The sequence below is a fragment of the Apium graveolens genome, chromosome 8 (assembly GCF_009905375.1).
Source record: "Apium graveolens cultivar Ventura chromosome 8, ASM990537v1, whole genome shotgun sequence".
In the NCBI taxonomy this organism is placed as follows: Eukaryota; Viridiplantae; Streptophyta; class Magnoliopsida; order Apiales; family Apiaceae; genus Apium; species Apium graveolens.
In genome coordinates, this window is record NC_133654.1 from 1,297,900 (window position 1) to 1,314,779 (window position 16,880).

The 16,880-nt window shown below is 36.0% G+C and overlaps 4 protein-coding genes and 1 long non-coding RNA gene across 5 annotated transcripts; 3 read left to right on the plus strand and 2 right to left on the minus strand.

Moving 5' to 3' along the window:
• Positions 1-3,080: 3,080 nt before the first annotated feature.
• LOC141677645 (protein NODULATION SIGNALING PATHWAY 2-like) lies at positions 3,081-4,724 on the plus strand. Its single transcript, XM_074483652.1, has one exon. The coding sequence runs from the start codon at positions 3,081-3,083 to the stop codon at positions 4,722-4,724; it is 1,644 nt and encodes a 547-aa protein (XP_074339753.1).
• A 1,135-nt stretch (positions 4,725-5,859) lies between these two features.
• Positions 5,860-6,552, minus strand: LOC141677646 (uncharacterized). Its single transcript, XM_074483653.1, has one exon. It carries the CDS (start codon positions 6,550-6,552, stop codon positions 5,860-5,862), a length of 693 nt encoding a protein of 230 aa, XP_074339754.1.
• A 756-nt stretch (positions 6,553-7,308) lies between these two features.
• On the minus strand, positions 7,309-8,955 carry LOC141677566 (uncharacterized). Its single transcript, XR_012557466.1, has 2 exons — positions 8,020-8,955; positions 7,309-7,787 (listed from the first exon to the last, which is right to left on the minus strand). It is a non-coding gene; the product is annotated as an uncharacterized LOC141677566 (long non-coding RNA).
• A 1,855-nt stretch (positions 8,956-10,810) lies between these two features.
• Positions 10,811-12,097, plus strand: LOC141677648 (CENP-B homolog protein 2-like). The gene has a single exon (XM_074483655.1). It carries the CDS (start codon positions 10,811-10,813, stop codon positions 12,095-12,097), a length of 1,287 nt encoding a protein of 428 aa, XP_074339756.1.
• An 876-nt stretch (positions 12,098-12,973) lies between these two features.
• On the plus strand, positions 12,974-16,852 carry LOC141677696 (ammonium transporter 2-like). Its single transcript, XM_074483734.1, has 4 exons — positions 12,974-13,713; positions 13,979-14,264; positions 15,556-15,659; positions 16,231-16,852. Exons 1-4 carry the CDS (start codon positions 13,072-13,074, stop codon positions 16,678-16,680), a joined length of 1,482 nt encoding a protein of 493 aa, XP_074339835.1. The 5' UTR covers positions 12,974-13,071; the 3' UTR covers positions 16,681-16,852.
• Positions 16,853-16,880: the final 28 nt, after the last annotated feature.

Genomic DNA, 16,880 nt, shown 5'->3' on the forward strand with positions numbered 1-16,880 from the left:
ATTTAATTTTTTTTGTCGTATAACTGTTCTATTCATCTTATATGTGCACTTCATATAGAAGGTTTCTTAAGTCATTTTGCATGACTTTGATCATGATATATTAGAAATTTCATAACATATACATCTACCGTGAGGTTGATGCAACTAAGTACAAATTTGAGTTCATCGGGTGGTTGAAAATCAGTGACAGCAGTTTTGGACAACACTGAGGGTACCACTGATATTGAATTACAAATTTCTCTACTACTGTTAAACGGCGGAAGTGTTTTGGCTTATATAAGTATTTTCAAATTAATTACTGACTATTTTGTTTGTTGTTTGCTGTCAGAGAGTTCTGCAATATAGATACTTGTTATTGTTGCCTGCAGTGCTGCTTTTTCTAATAATTTTCTGACGGCTGTATGAGCTTCTGATTAGAATGTTTGATTTAATAATCAAGTCCAGTGTTTTGTGCCTTAGCCTCTCTTTTTGGATCCTTATTGTTTTCTACCAGACTATTAGTGATGTGGATGTGAGTTTGGTGTTTATTGTTAAGTAAATAAATCATATGTTCGATCTCACAGTCGTCGTACCTTCTTGATTATCTTCGTTTCAAGTTGTAATTTTGTCGTGCTTTTTGATTGTATATGCAGAAGAAAATAGGTAATTTATAAGTTGTGTGAGATCAAGTTTGAGGGTTCTCTGAAGTTCTATGGAAACCAGTAGATGAGAACAAAAATGCCAACTGGATAAACTAACAATGTTAATTGTTAAGTTATCTGCTTGTTAATGTTTAACTTCTCAGTAGGAACTTGTATTAAAGTAATACTAGGAGATTAGATTTTTTATATTTCTTGGAAGGACCTTTTAGATTCTTTTGAGTGGAGGAGATTCAGGGTCTTCATTATAAATACACTAATGAAATTCTTTGGGTTAGGTTTTAATTATTTTTATGAATGCACTAATGTTGTTCATCTGTTCTGGTGACACTCTCCAGGAATCATTTTACCTAGTTTTGGACTAGAAGTTTTGGATTCCATAAAGTTATGTCCCTGACCTATTTAATCTTAAAATTACAAGAATTACTGGGATTGCAATTGCAGAAGTTGAATCCAGTGTTACTCGGACTCTTCATTTTACCTTCGAGTACCCGTGTCGGACACTCGACGTTCGGACATGAACACTCGACTCGGACACTTATTTTAAGCCAAAAACATGTATATTTTTCAAAGTGTACCGTGTCCGATACTTGGACACGTGTCCATGTCGGACACTTCTAGTCGAGTCCGAGTAACATACCTGACCCACAATTGGATGAGAGAAATGATGAACATTTCTATCATCATCGAATGTGGATCTTTTTTGAGTTAAAAAAACTAGAACAGCCATCTTTTACTACATAAAAGGATCTGCAATGTCTTGCATTCCACAATTCTTTATGAAAATCTAGCCATTCAAGTTCATCGACAGCTTCCTTTGCTATCTCTATATCACTCAATCTAATTAGATCATTATTAATGTAAGATGGCTTGGGGCAAACTCGAAGACATGCTCACATAATCATACCATGAGGGCATGCCCATTTTCATGTAACCTATGATTGAAAATGGATTAGTGTGTTTCACCACCTCAAGCTTTTGTCTTATGAATTAATCAAGTTTCACAGGACACTTCACCTGATATGTGCCGCTTTCTTAACCTTAAAGTTATAATAGATTATGACCTTCTGCAGTTCTGCATTATAGTTTGTCACAACAACAGCCATGCATTTCATATGCAAACTTCATTGCTGTCTTATTATGTCCGATATCAGTCATATGTTCTTCTGGTACATTGTACTTCTCTCCATAATCCGATATACTATTGGACGGTGAAACTAAAAATATATTTATGGATTTGGGAATTACATGAGAAAGTAAGGTTTCTCTAATCTCTACCACTACAACATCTCTGATCTGGACAAAAATGAGGCTTACCTAATCACCTTCTTTATAAAACTGCCTAATAGTTTACCACAAAAGACATTACTGAGGATATTCTCAAGTTTATTAAACACTATTAGACATAACTCAAATCACATCAGTTGTGTAAACTGTTAAGGTGTGAATGAAGTACAATATTTTAAGATCATTGCTTGAATTCAAGTACAATTCATCTGACAGTAAACTTTGTTTTTTGTTGCATTCTGGATAGAGTTTTTATTTCCACAAATTATGATAATGCAACTCTACAAGATGGCATTCTACTACTCATTAGAATGTCATTTATTTATAAGAACATAGTAAGAATTCTAAAACTTGTCATTACCTATAATTTCTGCAGTTGTTGAGACACCAGATTGATACAAAAATATTGTGAATATCTTATTCTAGTATTCTTTGCCATTCCTCACTAATTTCTTTCTTCATGTATATCTTACAATATTTTAACCAAGAATTGTGGAATCATGCTACATTATCTAATCTTATATCTACTACTCAAGTCATAAGAGTCCATATAAATAATATTATCATTCAGAAGGTGTGGGATTGGTGTTGTTAGTGACAGCATTGAAATTTCTACTCAAGATTCTCAATGCTGGTTCCATGGCTAAAGAAAGAGCCACAGTTTTAGTCCAACTAATATCAGAATTTTGACATATCGAAAACTGGAGTTTCAAACACAGAAGATTGTGGTTTTTTGTTAAGGGACAAAACCAAACTTGTGGTTGAGGATTTTTGATGATTTAAACACAATGAGACTGCTGATCCTGCCATTACACGTGTTGATTGCTAAGAGACTTAACTTCTTTAGGACGAATAAGGGTTCTAGAGTTTGGACGTTATGGTTTATAACTAAAGACAACGTTTGAATGTAATAGTTAAATTTCATTCAAACTTTATCTGAAATCATATGTTGGTCTAACAGAAAGAGAGTTTGATAAATAAAACCTACTCTCTTTCAGAAATGCCAGAAGGAAGATGGCTAAATAGGGAATATGAGCTGCCATGAATTTTTTATTTGGGATAACAGTCTTGTAGCCTATAAATATCAATAAACTTTGAATCAAAACATAATACAACTCAGCAGTTTGCAGAGTAAATTTTAATCCATCCTCCACAATGTTTGAACCTGAAATGCTTCAACCCTCATTGTTATATTCTGATAATTTAACTTCATTGCCTTATGATGAAGTTAGACAATATGCATTCGAGTTTGATGCCCATAATATCGGAAGCCAAGATTTTTCTTCTCTGGATACAACTCCACAGTCCTCCCCTGACTTTTCTTTCTCAATCCAAGATCTTGAATACATATGCTCACATGAGTATATGGATGTTCAAGTTGATCAGCCAAGTGTCACGTTGTCAACTGGTGATGTTTCAACAGATTTTGAAGAACGAAATGTTATATTTACTGCTGAGATTGATAACATGCTTCTGTATTCGATGGAAGGTGAAGAAAGTTTCACTGATGTTCAGCAATCAACACTTGATATAGTAGATGCATGGGACCTCAACCTTTCCATGGATGCAACTGATTTTTTAATGGACTTGCCTAATGAGGGGATGGAGATTGATAATCAAGTGACGTTAATCCAACCGTCAGTAAACTTGCCTATTGAGGGGACAGAGAATGATATTCGACTGATTTTATTTCATCTAGTCATGGCATATGGACAAGCCATTGAGAATGGACATAAAGAGCTTGCAAGGGCGATTGTTAAACACATGAATCAAACAGTCAGCCTTGTTGGTAATGTTATGGAGCGGTTATTGCATTACTCATTTTCACTGGACCTGAAATCAGACTATCTTAAGCTGGAGTGCAAGAAAAACTTCTATGCAGCTTACATGGCATTCTATCAAATATTCCCCTATGGGAAGTTTGCTCACTTTGCAGCTAATTCAGAAATCCTAAAGGCTATCCAGAATACTGCGAAGATCATCCATATATATGACTTTGATTTAGGAGATGGCTTGCAATGGTGTTCGATGATTGAGGCCCTTGGGCATCAGCAGAGGGAACTCAGGTTGACAGCAATAAAATGGAGTGATCAGGGAGAATCTACCTGCATTCCTCAAGAATGGAAGTTCGAGGAGACAAAGAGACGACTTCATGATCATTCAAGCTCTTGTAATCTGAACTTGAAGGTGGATGAGATGACACTGCAGGATTTTATTGAACTAAAGAAAATAAAGAGAGGGGGTGATGATGAAGAATGGCGCGCCTTCAATTGCATGACAAGCCTTGCTCACATGGGAAGAGCACGAAGTAGGAAAGACGTTACTGAATTTTTAAGGGGGGCTAAAGAAATTTTAAAGCATACATGTTCTGAAGGCATTATAACATTTGGTGATGGGGATGCTTGGGAAAAACAGAAAATGTCCTCTAATTTCACTACATTTTTGGATGGGCATTTGATGCATTACCAAGCTTTGCTAGAATCTATCGAGTTCACATTCCCGGTCCATCTAAAAGAAGCAAGAACTTTGATGGAATGTCTATTCGTGGCGCCCTTCACCTCTTCTCATGCACAGATTCAGAAATGGGAAGAAACAACAGAATGCTGTCATCTTGAATCAGCAGCATTGTTTGGATTAGAGGGTTGGAAAGTGAGCAACGAGAGCTTAATCGAAGCCAAAGAAATGATCAAAGAAGGGGAAAGTCAATATGGCGTAAAAATTATAGGCAACTGTAACAATCAGCTGGTCTTGGACTGGAGAGGAACTCAACTGGTAAAAGTCTCTTGCTGGCAAAGCTAACAAAAAGTGAAGAAAAACTCGATCTTAGGAATAACAAACGAAGTGTATACACGTATACGTGAACCTTTTCTATTCTTTTACTAGATGATGATATCCTGTAAAAACTAAACACTACTCTACATTCATCAATCATTAAGCTTTATGAAATGCCTGTACAAATGCTAAGTTGTATGATCATTCAGTACTTGTTCATATAAGTTCACCGTTTAAGTTGCATGAACTTGCCAGGTACCAAGGAATATGACAGAACTTCCAGATAAGAATGATTCTTAAAAAATGAAAACAAAAGATGATCACACTTAAATAATGACATAACTGGTGATAAGATTTACTGACAAATCTTTTTCTCAGTATCGAGTTATTGATCGATATAAAACTCAAGTACCTCTGGTTTTTTTAAGCAGCTTGAGATTTTTTGAAGTTGAATGGAAAATCTACCAACTAGTAGGAAATTAGGCATGCGAGTACTTCTGCATTGTCGTATTGTTTCATTAACTAGATAAAGACAATTGCACAATGTTCTTGGATGGTCCGTCGAGGTGGATATGTATACGTCTCTACCTGATTATTGATGAGATCATACTCTCCCCTCCGTGTTGTAGATTATCAAAACTTATGTTGAGTTGTTATAGATCAAGTTAAAAGTAGAAGTTACTTTAGTTTTATGATCTTCTATATGCTTCAGAAAAGAAGGGAACATAGGTATATTAACATGTTTGTATAAATAGTCTTTTTGTTTTAGACCTCATCTGAGAGCCTTAAGAGCCTTCTGTAAGCCTGATTATGGGCATTATCCGGTAAGTAACTTATAAGTTAAAAGTTACAGCTACTCGAGTCAGATTGGATATCCGATTCCATTGACATACCTACTAGGAGAATGGGAACTTGAAGACATGAACATGACTGGAGTGAAAGATATCATGCCAACAAGCTATCAAAGAATCAGAAGTTCAAACATTACTTGACAAAGAGTATAAACATACATCAAACTGTACATATTAGTTGCCTTATTAACCAAAGTTTGCACACTATCTATAAATATAACAAATCTGCAATATAATACTCTGCATAATTCAAAAAATATCGATAAACTGAACCTAATCCGAATTTAAAAACAGCAATGAACTAAAAGGATTCAGTAGCGGCAAGAATCAAACTGAGTTTGAGCTAATGAACAGCTATGTTTTCTTCTTGTAGGGTTCACCGGGGCCTTTACGCCACACAATTTATGCTTCATCCGCCAGGGGAAGAATATGTCCAAACCGCAGCTCTTAGGTGATGAGTAAGATTGTCCAACTGTACGTAAACTCTGATAATTATTGCTCGTAGAAGCTGGAATAACAGCAGATGATGCAGCAGCCAATGCTTTTGCATCCGAAAGATATCGTTGAATTATGAAACTAGGAGACTGAGTAGCACTGGACTCTCTAGTACCAAAATCATCTACATTTCTGTCAAAAAAGTCGACTGATTCTGATAAAGAAAAAATATCAATAGCATCCGAGAAATCTCCTTCATTAAATCTACAGTCCTGATCATTATTTGTGTCACCAACACTGCTATCTTTTGGAGTGTCAACTGCTAGTTCTGCTGGAGGATGCCATCTGCAGGGAGGGAGTTTCGGAGGCAACACATCAACGTGTTCTTCATCGTAAGTTTTTAGGCCACCCTTGGGCTTACCTGGTGTTTGCTCCCATGAAAATGGTACCCTGTGGCACGTATCCCACGAGGGGCGTCGTGTGCTTAAACGAGGCAATTCTATTCGTCGTGTGGAGAGAAATGGCGCGTTTAAATCTAGTTTTCTAGGACATGATGATTTTTTCTCCATAGCTACTAATTGTTGATGCTTGCTCCATATAGAAAAAAATTGAAAGTTAAGGAAGAGGTTAGGGAGGTAATGTTATTAAAGTTAGTTGTGTATAAAGCTAGAAACAGTTGGAAACTCTAGGTATCTCGTGCAATCAACTAAAAATTGAACTTTTAGATATCACATGACACCTGTAATGTAGAACTACATGAGATCATGGCCATGCTCATCACCACATTTTATCGAGGTCTTAATTTAAAGAAAAAATTATGAGTAAATAAAACAGAGAGATTATGTGCATAAGATGGTCTAACAATGCTAAAGTTTCTGGAATTTTTGATCTGCTGAATTCCTTTTACCATGTGACTGGATTTTAAGTTTGTTACTGCTAGATTATGAGTTTTCTTCTTCTGATAGATTCTGAGCCTAGATATAATATCAACGCTACGAATGATTTACGATTGATACAAACTCCACGTTTAAGTGCCCGTTTGGATCGTGGGATTCCAACCAAGTTAACGAGAATGAGAATGAGAAATCAATATGTATTAGAACCTCATTCTCATTCCCGGTAACCTGGTTGAAATTTCATGATACAAACGACCCCTAAATTTTAAGAAACTTATCTAATGCATCACTATGATTCAATAAAATTATTCAGATGATCTTGGCTGTGGCCTCTTGTTCATACAAGCAATGGCCTAGCCAACAAAGACACGCAACAAAAATTAAAAATCAGATAACATTTATTTGGTCCTGGTGGGAGTGTGCCCACGAGGCCACCTAATGATATGTAGAGATACCTAGGTTGAGGGAAAAATATTGAAAGAGTTTATTAGCAACATTTTAAGGAAAAAAATTAATCTTTATAAACATCTCGAGATCTTAGACCAGTCGCTCTAAAACCTTAAGGTTGTAGACGCAAGGACTCGAACCCAAGTCCCTCCCTAAACAGATAGGTAACCAGTCGCTTTAAAAGCTTAAAGTTGTAGAGGAAAACTGAACATGATTTTATACTCATTACATATACTAAATTGAGCAAATTTACGGAACATTAAGAACTAACCATCCTGCATCAATATGAATTCGGAAAATATCTCTTCTCTGTATGCTATGTTCTATACAATTACATCTATGTATGGATCCAACCTCCTCTAATACTGAGGCTATCTTCTACAACAAACACAAGAAATCAATATAATTGCTGATGTCTCCCTCATAGTCCATGAACTTAAGCCATTAAAGCATTAAAGCGCCTTTTTTCCCGAAACAAAGCAAGAAAATATAATGAAACACGTTAATAATAAGTAAAAGAATACTGCAACTGTCAACAAAGGGTTGGTGCAGTGGTTGAGCTCTTGTCCCCTGTGGAGGTCAAGAGTTTAACTCACAGTGTGCAGTGTGCGTGTGTAATTAATTAGCAAAAAACAAAGAATACTGCAGCTTATGTAATATGGTGCCAACCACAGAAGTAATTCATGTACTGACCTTATCTTAGTATTCTATATGCATCAACTCAGCAAATTAAGCTTCGTTATACCGATAAATCTCGTAGTTTGACAGCAGAGTTTCTCTGGCGCTTGACATAAAGATAAACCAGAAGAACAGCGATGAAGAGACCGAAAATTGAGATTACAATAACCATCATAATCTGACCGTGAAGGCCATATAGTCGATAACTGTTATCGGAAACCTCACCAGCTCTTCGTGTAACCCCCGGGGAGATACTCTCAGAGTAACCAGGGGAGGAGATTGGAGCAGAGTACATTGAGATCGATACGTATGTTAATGTTACACTAGCTAGTAAGGAGTAATGCCTTATGGTACACTACTAGAAATTAGAAATGCAGTAATGGTAGGGCTTACTATGATTGTTTGTTTTGCGAAAACAAGCTATCCTAGTCCTTGCTTTTAGGCCACAATTTGTCTAGCGTGAGTATTTTTGCTTATTTGTGCATAGAGATATTTTTAGTTCCCAGTCTTCTTGTAGATTTAGTTTAGATCACTGATATCCATCCGTATGGGATCACTGATCTGATAACTGACACCGGTTAAATTTATTTCTAATTTCTCGAAAATGTGCAGCAATCAGTGGTCTTTGTCGTTGGCCATGAAAACAAACTATAAGGTTTGTTGGATTCATTCTTTATATCAAATCGTTTGTCAAAGATCCGAGATGTTGATTAACGAAAATTAACAAGTGAACGAAGTTTTTTTAATAACCAGTTGTCCGGACAAGCTTACGTGTACCTCGACTAATTCTGAAGAGTGCTAGCAGAGCATCCTACCAATGTAACACCCTGCTTAAATCCGTGCATTCACCTGGAATTGAAAGTAGAACTTTGGAGCGGTAAGCCCCTAAAGTCCGGATCTCACCCAGTTGAACGAAGTTATGAAATAGATGTGAGATTGAACACATTAGGAAGGTACAACACACATACCTCAACAATGATAAAAGATAAGTATCATCATCCATAAGGAATAATATTTTGAAAAGGAAACTGCAAATGTCTTTGTCATGATATATAGTTATCATGATAGATATTGTACAGGACAAATAGATAGACAACAAGGTTTTGGACCCTGCTTGGTGTGCATAGGTAAGTTCTCTATAGACAAAGACATATACAAAGAACTGGGGAACAAGTTGGGGCCAATCTCTAACTGAGAAATTTCACAAGTGTTCTGTACAGGACACTTGAGCATAAAAAAAGAAGTGTTTTATAAGAGGTCATGCTACTAGACCTGGCAAAATGGGTTTGTATCCGAAGAACCGAACAGAAATCTATGGATCTGAGATCCGATCCGAGATCCGAATTATATAATCCGATAATTATCCGAAAACTAAATTAAACCGATCCGAAAATTACCCGAACCGAAAATTTAACCGAAAATGATCCGAAATACTAGATCCGATGATAAATTGGAACCGAACAAAACCGATTCATATAATATTTGAACCGAATATGATCCGAAATAAGCAAACTTCATACTTAAATGTATCTTATATTCGTGATAATTTAATTATTTAATTATAAATTAATGTAAAAGTACATTATATTATATTAAAAAGTACTACATTTAATAAAAATATATTTTTTTAAGTCTCAAAATATGAAAACATATATAAGTTAAGATCCGGAATATCTGAACCGAATTTAATCCGAACCGAATTTTGTCCGATTTTTATCCGAATTTTGTCCGATTTTTATCCGAATTAGACCCGAACCGAATCACATCCGATCCGATCCGAATGACCTTGAGTTATATCATAATCCGAAAGTGGAACCGATCCGAAATAGATCCGATCCGAAACCGATTCGGTTATGTGATTTGACAGGTCTACATGCTACAACATATCGTACAACGATCTTTTGCGATCTTTTTTCATGATACATGTAAAGTAGTGTTTCGTGTAAATATATGAGGTCCGGATCTTCACGTATCGCAGACACGGGATATGATATATTACAAAAATCGTTTGTGCTGGACCATTTACCGATTTTGATGGAACATTTATAAAGTGCATAACAAATAGAGAATCATATACGTAAGGGCCCAATGTGACAATTGAGTTGGAGGTTGGAACAGGCCTGCATAACTTACATTTTGAATATAGAGTTCAGAGCCCGAGCCCAATCAGTCATCTCAACAGTTTCTTGAAGCCCATGGTTAACGATGGTTTAACCAACTGGGATTGCAGTTTCATTGACTTATTGTCGAAAATATGATTTTAGAAAATTTCATGCAAAATCATTGATTTTATAATGATAATTTTTTTTTACACAAGATTAAATATATGGATATTTATTTTTTGTTGATAACTAATTGATCTAAGCCACAAAATTATTTAAAAATTTGCATACAGTTAAACCTCTTTAAAGTAATACCCTTGGGACCGGGAAAAAATATTACTTTACCGAATTTATTACTTTATCGATATAATAATATTTTATTACTTTATCGATAAAGTAATATTTTATTACTTTACCGAATTTTTATGTTTACGTGGTACAGTATAATATATAATGTACGTATAAAAACTAGAATTAATCACATGCAATGTATTTGATCTAAAATTACTTTTATTATGATTACTTATATCCAAAAACTAGATGCATGCATATTAAAATTGCACCAGATCAGTACATAAAGGTAACATGTGTTGTGTACGTTGTATTGAAACTCAACCATCTAATATTTATTGTAATTCTTAAATAAAAATACATGAAGAGACACCATAATATTAATGATAAGACTTTGTGATTAACTATATAAAATGATAGAATGGTACACTACAGACACATACAATATCAACTTTGTTTTACAGTATACACCAATGTCTTCGCATCATCTAAAAGGAGTGAAAAAATCAGCAATCACAGATAAGATAAGGAGTGCTATTTGTGAATATAAAAAGGAGAATCCAGGTGTAAGCCAGAAAGATTTACAAGCATGGGTACATCAAAAATATGACTTAGATATCAGTCAATCAACTATATCAAACACACTCAAGAGAGCCTCGGAATACTTGTCCGACGAGAGGAAACAAAGTGATGTCAAAAAATACAAATCAGCAAAATATCCAGAGTTAGAGAAAGTTTTGTTTGAGTGGTTTCTTCAAAGGCAAGATAAAGTTAATATGTCTGGAGAAATCATTCAAGAAAAAGGAAAGGAGCTAATGAAGAAAATGTATGGGGAAAGTAATTCCGATTTTAGCTTTTCCAGTGGATGGTTAGAACGTTTCAAGGCAAGATATGGAATCAAATCTTATCGGCGTTTTGGTGAAAGTGGTTCAGTGATGATGGAGAACATTGAAAATGCATTGCCAGGCATCCGATCAAAATTGGATCAATTTCAGTTGAAAGATATTTATAACATGGATGAAACGGGATTATTCTATCGACTTGAAGCTGACCATTCACTAGCTACCAAACAGCTAGAGGGCCGCAAAAAAGATAAAGAGAGAATCACTGTAGTTGTGTGTTGCAACGGTGATGGGTCTGACAAAGTTCCACTTTGGATCATTGGTAAGTACGCCAATCCTAGGTGCTTTAAAAATGTGAATATAAACAATCTTAATTGTGTGTATCGTTTTAACAAGAAGGCTTGGATGACTGGCTTGCTTTTTCAAGAATTTGTTACTTGGTTTGATAGTAAAATGAATGGCAGGAAGGTACTTTTGATTGTTGACAATTGTCCTGCTCATCCAAAAATAGTTGAAGGCTTGAGAAATACAGAGTTGTTCTTTCTACCTCCTAACACAACATCTAAGATTCAACCATGCGATGCTGGAATTATTCGAGCATTTAAAGTTCACTATCGGCGTCGTCTATATTCTAGCATGTTGCAAAGTCTTGAAGTTAATGCAACAAATCCTGAAAAAGTTAATATCTTGAATGCTATTAGTTTTGCTAACATGGCTTTGAACAATTACTTGTTACAACACGAGCAAAACATACCAGGAGTTATTTTTGCTTTACATAAAGTCAAGGACGAGATTAATTTTGGCTTTGGTGGAAAGAAGAAACAAGCTACAATAGATTCATATTTTAATAAGAATTAAATTTTGTAATCATATACATTATACAGTATATATGTATATATATATATATATAATTATGGAATTATTACTTTACATATTACTTGGGCCCTTAATGACTTTCGAATTTTTTATTATCTTATGCTTTTAGCGAGAATATTACTTTACAACATTGGCCCAAGTTGGGACCGATGAAAATTATTACTTAAGCGAGGTTATTACTTTATCGGATATTACTTAATCGAGGTTTAACTGTACTTACTCCATTTATTACAATATTTACATTTCTGCGGTTTGATTTTTAATTCAACGTTTAAACTTTATGAACTCAAAACGGTTCCTGTTAATATTAAAATTTTTATTTATCCCGTTATATTATAATTTCAAAAATAAATATAAATATATAAGAATTATAATTTTTTAAAAAAATAATAGGATAACATATGATCCTACTATAATAGTAAGTAGACTATGTCGGGTAGTGTAAGAATTTAGTAGTTTAACGGTGATATAACACTATTTATTTATTTGTTAATAATACGAAGTCTAGTATGATAAATAAACTATATTTAGTAGTTTAATAATATAGTAGTTTAGCAGATATATAATATTATTTATTTATTTATTTAACTATCAAAATTAGGGATAACCGTTAAAATCAAATTATATGTCATTCTGATTATTATAGGACAGTATAGGTTATTCAAGTTAATGGATGATTTTTTTTCTAATATTGGTCATAATAACCACCTGCATATATCTTAACTTTTCCGAAATGGCCAAATAATAGAAATTTCGTGTCACACGACGCGCACAAAAAATACTAAAAAATTCAAAAATATCTGCATTTTCATTATTGTTTTCCATGTTGCTACCCCTCTGTCTGCTTCATTTTTCCTCACTTAAACCCCACCACACCTCCCCATTATAATGCAAAGCCTTTCCCCAATTCAAAACCAAAAAAAACAAAACTAGTTAGCTAGCAAAAGGCCTCAAAAATGGCAACTCCAGGAGCATACCAAGAACATTTACCAGCAGTACCTGCATGGCTTAACAAAGGAGACAATGCATGGCAATTAACCGCAGCAACGCTAGTTGGACTGCAAAGCATGCCTGGTTTAGTCATAATTTACGCGAGCATTGTCAAGAAAAAATGGGCTGTTAACTCTGCATTCATGGCTCTTTACGCCTTTGCTATGGTACTCCTCTGTTGGGTACTTGTTTGTTACCGAATGGCATTCGGTGACAAGCTTTTGCCCTTCTGGGGCAAAGGCGCGCCTGCTTTAGGCCAAAAATATCTTCTTGGCCAGGCTAAAGTGCCCGAAAGCACACATTATTATAAGAATGGTACGTTAGAGACCCCGACTATCGAGCCATTCTATCCCATGGCCACCCTGGTTTATTTTCAGTTCCAGTTTGCTGCGATCACCATGATTTTACTAGCGGGATCAGTGCTTGCACGGATGAACATTCGTGCCTGGATGGCTTTTGTGCCGCTTTGGCTCATTTTTTCGTATACGGTTGGTGCGTTTAGTCTTTGGGGCGGTGGCTTTCTTTTTCACTGGGGCGTTATTGATTACTCTGGTGGCTATGTCATTCATCTTTCTTCCGGGATCGCGGGTTTAGTAGCTGCTTATTGGGTAAATTTCACTGCGCTTAGGCCTTAATTCTACTCGCACACACGTCTCTAAGAACTCCGATGTTGTTGTCCCATTTCTGATAACATGAGACAGACATTTTGACTACCTACCACGTGTCTCGGGTACCACCCCAGTTTGGGCCTGGGGTGCCCTTTCCTTAGGCTTTTGTAATGTTCTTTTGAGCCTGATTATCTATGGCCTATCGTCTCCACACGATCAATTAATGTAATTTTTGTAATACGAATGAATTATCGATTTATTGCAGGTTGGACCGAGGAGTAAACTTGACAGAGAAAGGTTTCCACCGAACAATGTGTTACTAATGCTTTGTGGAGCAGGGCTCCTATGGATGGGCTGGTCAGGTTTCAACGGTGGAGCGCCTTATGCAGCTAACATAGCCTCATCTATAGCTGTACTAAACACAAATATTTGCGCTGCAACAAGCCTTCTTGTGTGGACATGTCTCGATGTTTTCTACTTCGGAAAGCCATCGGTTGTTGGAGCTGTTCAAGGCATGATGACAGGCCTCGTATGCATCACTCCTGCAGCAGGTACGTTTAAGGGTTTGTCCAGTGTGTGAACACGAATACAATCTAAAAATACATTCGTGTTTTGCATTTGAAGTTAGATTAGTCAATGTTGTTCTAGACAGACGACTATTCAAATTATTTGTGCGTTCAACTCATGTGACAACAATTGTAGGGTCAAGTTAGGTTGAGTGCTATTACAATTTGGGATAATGGGTAGTTGTATGTCATGAATAGAGCCGCATTCAGATTCGATTCGAGCTTCTCTTATGATTTGGCTCGAATTTACTCACTTGCTAAACACACAAATTTATAATGGTTCCCGAAAAGTATTTATTGTAACAAACTTAAGGCGTCAATAAGGTTAGGAGTTTTTAAGGCATTTTTTCTCGCTGCAACAAAAGGTCGAGGTATGTTTGCGGACAACGTTTCGTGTTGTGTATAAACGTTCTATGTACTTTCGTGTTTTCGTGTACCAAATCTTAAATCCGAACCCGACACGGATTTGAATTCGTGTACCAATTTGGTGACACTAACCCGGAACTAATATACTCGTGTTTACCCGCTTTAGTACACTAAAGTACACGGATTATATACGAAAATATTAATTGATAAAAAATGCAATAGATAATTAAATGGTGTCGTTTCGTACCGTATTCACGGATCGTATATCAGTATTGTCAGGTCCAGTTCTAGATCATGTCTTGTGTAATTAAGTTCAGGGTTGAGACTCGAATCAAAAATCAGTTGAGACATTGAATTCGTCAAATTTTTACGTGTAAATTTATCAGTCATGTTTGAAAACCTATAGAACAATGACTGTACATTCAAGCAACCAAGCTCTAACAACTACAAAATTAAATCAAATTTCAACTTCAACTTGACTTTAAGTCGTTTTAGAACGGAAGCCCTGCACACCAGGTTGCCTGCAACAATAAGTGGACGGTTGTATACTTTATTAATATCACTTGACCGTGTTTTAGGTGCTGTCTATATCGGTTATCGTACATACAACACTTTAGCGCAGTTGCCAAGGTGTTGTCTATATCAGTTATCGTACATACAACACTTTAGCGCAGTTGCCAACAAAGTGTTGGTGTAGTGGTTGAGCTCGTGTCTCTCTTATGGGTGGTCACGAGTTTGACTCCTGGCGTTTGCGTTTGTGATTAATTAGCAAAAAAACGCTTTAGCGCATATTTAGGTTTTGTCCTCGGACTTTTATACAATGTTACGAATTTTCTTTTAACAATTTTGGGATTCGATTCGGGAGAAAAATGTAAATAACGAAGGGTGCAAATGTTTGTTGAACACGCAGGTTTGGTTCAATCTTGGGCTGCAATAGTGATGGGAATACTTTCTGGTAGTGTTCCATGGTACACAATGATGATTCTTCATAAAAAGTCTATTTTGCTACAGCAGGTAATTATCTGCTCTAATTATTAATTGTAGAAAGCTAACTACTATTGCCAGCTTAATTAAGAGTCTTAATCATTGAATTAGTCCAAATACATGTGTTAATTGTTCTGCCTGCCCCAAGTTTTGACTCCTGTTGGGAAATTCTTTTGTCTGCCCAAGTTGTTGGCTCCTGTCATGATGGTGCATTCCTCTGTTTGCCATAATTCTTTTTTTTCGTGAGTTAAACACACTCACACACCCGCCTTGTCTTTGATAAGATTTGAACCTCCGACACCCCGTAAAAGGAGTCAGAAAGATACCACTATACCAACTGGTGTTGGGTTGTCTGCCATAATTCATGTTTGCCTCACCATACATTTCATACTATAGGCCGGTGGTTAGGCTAAATTTCAAAATCTTAGAAACAAGTATAATTTGTAATCTAGTTGATAGAAGATACATCTTTCACAATCACTGAAACACTGAAAGACTAATGAAATTTCATTAGCCATAGAACTTGATTTTGACATAACTGGTTGCAGACACCATGCACATGACAACTTGTACTAATGGGAACTATCTATCGTGTTTTTAGGTGGATGACACACTAGGAGTGTTTCACACACATGCAGTTGCTGGCCTGTTGGGTGGACTTCTAACTGGACTACTAGCTGAACCAGATCTCTGCAGGCTCATATTACCTGTCACAGAATCAAGGGGTGCATTTTATGGTGGAAAAGGAGGAGTGCAGTTTCTAAAACAATTGGTAGCAGCATTATTTGTGATTGGCTGGAACATCATATCGACAACCATTATTCTTTTGGTCATAAAAGTGTTCATACCTTTACGAATGCCTGATGAGCAACTCAATATTGGCGATGATGCAGCTCACGGGGAAGAAGCATATGCCCTTTGGGGTGATGGAGAAAGGTATGATCCTTCCAAACACGGAAACTGGAATGGATCAGTGTTTACAGAACAATCCACACCTACAGCATATGGTAATGGCTTAGCTGCTGCTAGAGGAGTAACCATCAACTTGTAACCAAGGAGCTTCTCCTGTTCAGGTTTATGCATTTAGGGCTATAGATGTGTGTTGTATTATTCATTTTTGTATGTAACATCTCAAACAGACAGCAATTCTTTTAGCTCAAAAATCTTGAGCTACTTGAGTCAACAAAAACACTTGATGGTGCAAACACTGATATTTGTATTTACTTTGCCATGTCTTCTGGTACACTGTCA

Coding starts and splice junctions, on each gene's coding strand:
- LOC141677645 (XM_074483652.1), top strand. CDS start 3,081: ATGTTTGAACCTGAAATGCTTCAACCCTCATTGTTATATTCTGATAAT.
- LOC141677646 (XM_074483653.1), bottom strand. CDS start 6,552: ATGGAGAAAAAATCATCATGTCCTAGAAAACTAGATTTAAACGCGCCA.
- LOC141677648 (XM_074483655.1), top strand. CDS start 10,811: ATGATAGAATGGTACACTACAGACACATACAATATCAACTTTGTTTTA.
- LOC141677696 (XM_074483734.1), top strand. CDS start 13,072: ATGGCAACTCCAGGAGCATACCAAGAACATTTACCAGCAGTACCTGCA. Junction 14,265..15,555: donor ATGCATCACTCCTGCAGCAG/GTACGTTTAAGG, acceptor TTGAACACGCAG/GTTTGGTTCAATCTTGGGCT. Junction 15,660..16,230: donor AGTCTATTTTGCTACAGCAG/GTAATTATCTGC, acceptor TCGTGTTTTTAG/GTGGATGACACACTAGGAGT.